The sequence below is a fragment of the Micropterus dolomieu genome, linkage group LG21 (genome assembly GCF_021292245.1).
Source record: "Micropterus dolomieu isolate WLL.071019.BEF.003 ecotype Adirondacks linkage group LG21, ASM2129224v1, whole genome shotgun sequence".
Taxonomy (NCBI): Eukaryota; Metazoa; Chordata; class Actinopteri; order Centrarchiformes; family Centrarchidae; genus Micropterus; species Micropterus dolomieu.
Window position 1 is genome coordinate 7,721,443 of NC_060170.1, and position 7,331 is coordinate 7,728,773.

Sequence of the window (7,331 nt, forward strand, 5' to 3'; positions counted from 1 at the left end):
GGGGGGGGGGGGGGGGGGGGGGGGGGATTTGGCTCAGTGCAAAAACTTGGAGATACAGCAGTTTCTGAACTGTACTTTCTGGCAGGTCAGCTATAGGTCAGTGTCCACTTTGCAGATGGAGCATGAGTCACAGCCCAGTGCATTCTTTTGGCACAGAAAGGAAAAGGTTCACTCGGCCATTGAAGAAAGGCGCATGTGGATGGGGTGTGTAAGCAGTAAGATAAAATCTCCAGCAGAGCAATGTTACAGCAGAACAAGAAAAAAAAAAAAAAAGCTGCTATAATTCTGTGTGCATTCTGCAAATACACAGTCTGTGCAAAGACATTAGTCTAGAAATGTAATGCATGCCCAGTTTCAGACATTTGCATTTCAAAACTTTATAAAAATGAATGATCCAATTCGTGCTTTAACGCCAATTTACAATAGCGGGTGTTTAAAAAGCAGAACTCCGTCCACTTTCAAGAGACCGCAGCAGATACTGACTTCTGGAACTTTCGAAATTCACTGGAAAAACGCAGCACACAGTAAAATGAATGGCAGTCTTACCGGTCAGTTATTAAGTGTCCTGGCAATTAGATTAGATGGACAACAACTAATTGTCCTTAAAAATAAACTACGTTGTAGCAATCATTACGTTTTTAAAGACTTCTAACTTAGTACTTTTCTAGAAGCCGGCGCACCGGTCTGCTTTGCGGCCTACTCGTAAGGCTTTTTACTACGCACGCTAATGCGGGGATTTAGTGAAGATCAAGAGTAATGGGATTCAAAGAAGCGGGTTGTGCTAAATAGATTCTGACATTAACAGAAATAAAAAAGGTAAATTAGAGAGATTTTTTTCTTACCTTTCGCCATCTTTGATAGGTTGAAAACTCCTGGGACGGAAGGAACACGCTCAATTTGTTAAAGAGAGACTTCAGCTCCGACGGCAGTCCATTAGACTCAAAATATTCCACTTCAATCGGGTCTAAGTTAGACACGGGGACGTAAAGGCAAAGGCTGAGCATGTTTGGCTCCGGAAACTTTAAAATAAACTACAATAAATAAATAAATAACACACGACGTTGTCTGTCCTTTTCGGTGTAATACTGAAATGCCGGTAAGGAAACGCCGGCGTCTAAAGAATGGCAGAAGAGTCACGCCCCTTCCAGGAACAGCTCACCATCATTGGCTGTTGAAGCTGGCCCGCCGGTATCATGACGTCAACGTGACGTCATTTTACTACTGACCAATCGCTGAGGCGGCCCATTGAAGGTGCCTGAAGGTGTCAGCTCGACCCCGCCCTCTTTGTGCGTTAGGAATGTGTGAAAGGTTGACCAATCACGGCTTTTGTTTCATTCAAACTGTGACAGACGCGGACACAGGTGCTGCTTGGCGGGATGTGTGACAGAGCAGCTGCCGTGACAATAATAAGTAGTTATTCCACGGATAGGACACCAGCTGCTGAAATAATGACAATAATAATATTAATAATGATGGACTTTATATCATTCTGTGATAAACAACTTACAAATAACACAAAGTCAAGAAAAAATAAAGACTGACAAACCAAATCAAAAAAGACATTCATTTCAACAAAGGGACACAAAGACATGAAATAAAAATAGAATAAACAATGAATTGTATTATTAATGATGAGAAGGAAAAGGCGAATAACAACATGTCTTTCTTTATAGCACATTTTAAAATGAACTGAAAACAGAATCTGTGTTCAATTTCTATTATGAAACTGAACACATTAAACTGTTCCAGGTTTACAAGTTATGAAATGTGTCTGCATCTCTACTTTTCCAAAATAGCCTGTTTTTCTCTTGCTGTGTCAGGTAAAATAAAAACAAAGGTGTAACTTTTAGGCTTGCTCAGATGAAGCTGTTGGAGGAAACAGGCTGGAATACAACTTTCAGATAAGCTATCACACTTTGAGGAAATCATAATTTGTTTGTGTTGGGTTTTTTTTTTGCATGAAAACATTTAGTTTTTAATAGGCCTACCTGAAAAAATGTATAGAGCCTACTTTATGTGTCAGTATTAACTATTAAGCTTCAACTTTATTATTATCCCAAAGGAAGTTTCGTTTGCTGGCAGGTATTAAGATGACAAAGTTCAAGGTTCATGGTACATTTATTAGTCATTCTACAACACAGGGCTGCACATTGAAATTCAAGATGTAACTTACCTTCACACTACACAAATATACAAATATATATAAAATAAAAACAATATATGCATTTACTTATATACGTACACAGGTAGTGGTATAGTAATGTGCAAAACCAGTATAACAGAAAGTTTCATGTCATTTATTTATGGGGGAGTGCTGAGGATGAGGTGGACCGACGTTAATCATGAATTCTTTATGCTAATTTCAGTTCAGTCTTCACTGTTCAGCATAAGAATTTTGGTTTTGCTGCACAGCAAAAACAAACATATTAAAAAAGAAACACACCAAAGTCAAAGAAAAGATAGTAAAACGTGTAAAATTGATCAGTAAGTTTTGCTTTTGACCAGAAGTGACAAAAAATAGCCAGTGGACCAGTTTTAGGCCTTGTTTGCTAGTTTAGTCTCATTAAAGCTCTTAAACACCTATTTTACTGTTATTAACTCTGCTGCAGACACTGTTACATAATTTTGTTTTGCCACTGACTGTGCAGCAGGAACATCTAAGCCTGATCTCTCAGCGAAGGCTGCGGAAATAATCTGGGGCAGAGGATGAGCGCCAAAAGCCAAAAAAGGTGCTGTAGGAACGCCAAGAGCAACCAGCTCAAACCCAGAAGCTGTCAGCTGATCCCTTCTGGTTTACATACAACACACATGCACGCGCGAACGCACACACACACACACACAGACACAATCCTCTGCATGTGGCTTCACTATCAGTCAGAGCAAAGTTCTAAATATTCATTAGATATGTGTGTTTATATATAAATAAAGATGTTTTAGCCACTTTCTCACAAGCTATTTCTTCAGATTCATTCTTGTAAAACCAGACACGCTGACCGTCTTCCTTTTTACAAAACCAAACATGGCCAGTAGTCCCTCAGATATCGTGGTGTGCACATCTGCGATGCAAAAAGTATATCAAGTTATCAAGAACTCGCCATCTTTTGAACATTTTAAAAAGAAATTGTCATCACAATTAATTTATGATGCATAATTAGTTCTTGATTGTATCTCATTCTTTCTTTTCTTTACTCTCTCTTTTTTTTTTTACATGCTTGTGTGCTGGTTTAGTGAACTTTGTGGGTGTCTCATCTTGTTGTATTGACTAGGTTTTGTGTTACTCCGTTGGATGAGCCTGTGGCTTCTTGACCTCTCCTGTTGCAGCTGTTTTATTTCTATTATCTGGTTTAATGCTGTTGTATGTGTGTGCAAATAAAACAACACTAAAAAAGAAGAACTTGACTGCCTGCGCAGAGACTCAACCTCAACCTCATCCCTATCTTTTTGGATGAACTGGAACACCAACTGCGAGCCACACTGATCACCCAACACCAGTTTTGGACCCCACTGATGCTCTTGATGGGAACGAGTCCCTGCAGCCAGGTAATAAAACATGTTGGAAAACCTGAAACCAGAGATTGGATTGCAGATTAATGCCCATAGAAGGACACGTTCAGTCACCACATATATCTGTAATGGCTTGGTGTCCACATACTTTTAGCTATGCAGTGTATTTTTACAACATACATATTGTCAACTGTTTACTTTCTTGCCCAAACTGCAAGAATTCAGACTTACCACTGGAATTAAAATCTTGCCAGGGTTTAAAAGCACAAATTATTTATTACATGTGCAACTGATTTCCTCTACAACAAGAGATGCAAAGCATGTGAATGTTTTAATAAAATGTTTGCCAGACTGTGTTTTCTGCAGCTGTGAATCCAATGTTATGGCTGTATTTGTGTACCCTGTGCTGTGTCCATGTTCCTATTCTGTTCTCTAATTCTGCCTCAGGAGTGCTCCAGGAAATTGCTGAATGAGGTCCACCTGTGCAAGCATCAGAAGTGAGGCTTTTTGAGTTGGGACTGATGGTCTTGCTGTCTGATAGCTGGTGTTTGTGTTTTTGGTGTTCTTGATTTATCATCTTATGTTAATAAATACCACTGATTTGGTTGTTTTAAAGGTGTTGATCTGTGTTAAGTTTGGGTCAATGTTGGAGTGATGTTTGCCCCATGTAGCCACTAAAGGTGGGGCGTAACACCACCTCCAGCTGGTCCAAATACATATTAACACTCCTCACTGCAAGCTATTATTTTTTAACTGCTTTACATACAGTTTGGTAGGTTAATCCAGTGGTTCCCCAAGCGTTGGGGTCAGGCCTCCTCAACGTGTCAAATCTGAGAGGCCGAGAGATGATTAATGAACAAAGTTCTGATAAACAAATCTGTTTTCATCTTTTGGACTTTCTTGGGCTTTTTTTTTTCTTTCTTGCCCTCTTCTGATGATCTTTTTATGCCATTTTGTACTTCTACTACATCTCAGAGGGAAATATTGTACTTTTTACTACATTTATTTGACACTTACTACTTTTTACAAAAAGAGTATGATGTGCTGGTATGATATGTTCTTGCAGCACTGCACTACTAATCTACCCAGAAGTATTTCAGCAGATTGTAAACTCCGTGAACACACCAGTTAAAGTCCAGTGTGTTTGTGTAGCTGTTGTTGAATCATCTGCGTAACACAGCAGAAGGTAAACGTTACAACAGAGACACGTCTGTCTGTGACAAACTCGATTCAGCAGCACTTTCACCTGCAGGATCAGACAAATACAGGTGAGATGTGAGGGGGCAGAGTCTCATCACGACATCAGGACAGAGGACTCTCAGTCTATTAACTGCTTCATACAGTTCAGTGGTTTAATCCAGTGGTTTCCAGCCTGTTCAAAGTGTCGTGAGATAAATCTGAAGAGTTGTGAGATGATTAACGGGAGAGGAGAGAAGAACAAACAAAGTTCTGATGCACAAATCTGATTTCATCTTTTGGCCTTTCAGTCCTCTAAAGAAGAATTTAATACTTCTGCCCCTTTTCAGCCTCAAACAGTTAAATAATAAACCAATAGAGAAGCTCAGAGGGGAAATTTTTCCTGACAGCTACGAGACATCCTGCCAGAAGGGCGGCAGCTGTGGTCAGTGTTTTTTGTGTGAGAGGTCACATTAGTCTATAAGAATGTGCTAGTACTTTAGATGTTTTATAATGTAAAATCTTAATCTGAAAAGTAACTATAGCTGTCAAATAGTAAAATGTACAATATTTGCAATGGTGAAATGTAACTAAGTCCATTTATTCAAGCATTGTACTTAAGTACAATTTTGACATACTTTGAGTATAACCTACTTGAAATATTGTACTTTTTTAACCTCTACATATTATTTGACACTAGTTACTTTTTACATTAAAACAAGCTTACGATGTGCTTTTATGATGTGTTTTTGCAGTGCGTCACTACTAATCTACCCAGTAGTACACAAAACATCCAAAATTGGCTGTGATTTAAAGTTATTTTTAAAGATCCAAAAATGTTCAGCAGATTGCAAACTCCACTGACACAGCAGTTAAAGTCCAGTGTGAATAAAAACATGTTTGGACAGCTGCTGTTGCTGCCTGCCTGTTGTTGGATATAGATTAAGATTCCCCTGTCAGTGATGAGACTCTGCCCCCTCACCTCTCACCTGTATCTGTCTGATCCTGCAGGTGTAAGTGCTGTCAAATCCAGTTCGTCACAGACAGACGTGTCTCTGTCATAACGGTTATTGTTTACCTTCTGCTGTGTGACAGAACAACCACAACAGCTACGTAAACGTGTTTTTATTCACACTGGACTTTAACTTAAGCTAACTAAAATTGGCAGTAATTTCAAAGATCTAGAAATGTTTAGTCATTTCAGCAGCTTTGAAACTCCATTAACACACCAGTTCAACATCAGTGTGAATAATAACAGGTTTAGCTGTTGTTGTTGTTGTTGTTGAATCATCTATGTCACACAGCAGAAAGTGAAGGATAAACATTACGACTGGATTGGAACTGGATTCTGCACCACTTTCACCTGCAGGATCAGACAGATACAGGCGAGAGGTGAGGGGGCAGAATGATCTGGTAGCAACGCTCTTGTTATCTTCCTTTGGAAAAGGTGCAGTTTTACTTGTGGGTTATGACGTTGGTTTTGTGGTTGTTACTGGGTTGTTGTTGGGACAGACGGGTAACAGGATGTTCCTTCTCACCTTGTTATTGAATCACAACATTTACAACAATAGTCCAAAGAAAGAGCAAAGCATGCTGTCCTTCAATCAATGATGCAGACGCCTGCCAACCAATCAAAAAGCAAAAGAACAAAGTTTAAAACAGGCACTCTGAATGAATGATTTTAGAGTATCAGATCAGATAATTCCAGAACTGTCAATTGATTGATATTTTAACATTCATTTGATAAATTTTTTTTGCTTCTTTTTCTATTTTGAGGAATCCCTCAGTATCAGCACTGGTATCAGAGGATCTGAAAAGAAAGCCATCCATGGTCACATAAAAATAAAATAAAAATCCACCAATAGATAAACTAAAATAGTAGAAACTAGTGTAGAAACTGAGCTAAAGCTTTGACCATTCTCATATGTGCTGCATACGTTCCAGGCGTTCCGTTTTATTTCAACTTTCTTTTCTTAAACCAGCTTCTTAAGGTACAAGGTCAATTTATTTATTTGTCATTTTACATCAGAGTTGTGTATTGAGATGAAGTTTGTAGTTTCCTTAATGCTGCTAACAAAGCAAAGCAAACTTTATATATGATCCCAGTGAAAAAAAATTGTATTTGCGTTTTTCTCCTTACTACATTATACACAGCCTATTGAGAGGGTTAGCCTTTGACACAGGACATCACGTTTGTACACAGATACTTTGGAAAGATGGATCCACTCTGCCTTTGCTGCAGTACTCTGCTGCTCTCTGCTGGCTGAACTTGGGCCTGAACTTCATTTAAAACTGAAAACGGCATAAAAACATTTGATGTCATTTACATGTGACCAAATCGCTATACATTTAGTCAGTGTTCAAGTTCTTTTTACAAACCATAATGAACTTAGTTTGCCTATTTCTCCCGTTATAGAAACAATAATTTACTCATACTAAAACATACTAAATCAAATATCATACAAATATTATAAGGATAATAAAATAAATTAAATCTGTCTCACTTTAATATACTGTATGGTCAATATAAATACATTATTATCATAATAAAGATCTGTAAGAATAAATCTAGTAGTTGTGTTGCGTTCACCAAGTTTCAGAAATATCGTAACCACGAATAAATCTCACGTGCCGGACCCAATAAAGTAGTA

General features: G+C 38.4%; 1 protein-coding gene across 1 annotated transcript in view; it reads right to left on the minus strand.

The window, feature by feature from the left end:
* The window catches only part of slc25a25a (solute carrier family 25 member 25a), a 9,295-nt gene extending 8,202 nt beyond the window's left edge, over positions 1–1,093 (minus strand). Inside the window, exon 1 of the mRNA XM_046035623.1 lies at positions 843–1,093. Within this exon, the coding sequence (XP_045891579.1) occupies positions 843–1,004 (162 nt within the window). The 5' untranslated portion in view covers positions 1,005–1,093. The remainder of the gene's footprint in view (positions 1–842) is intronic.
* Between the last annotated feature and the right edge of the window lie 6,238 nt (positions 1,094–7,331).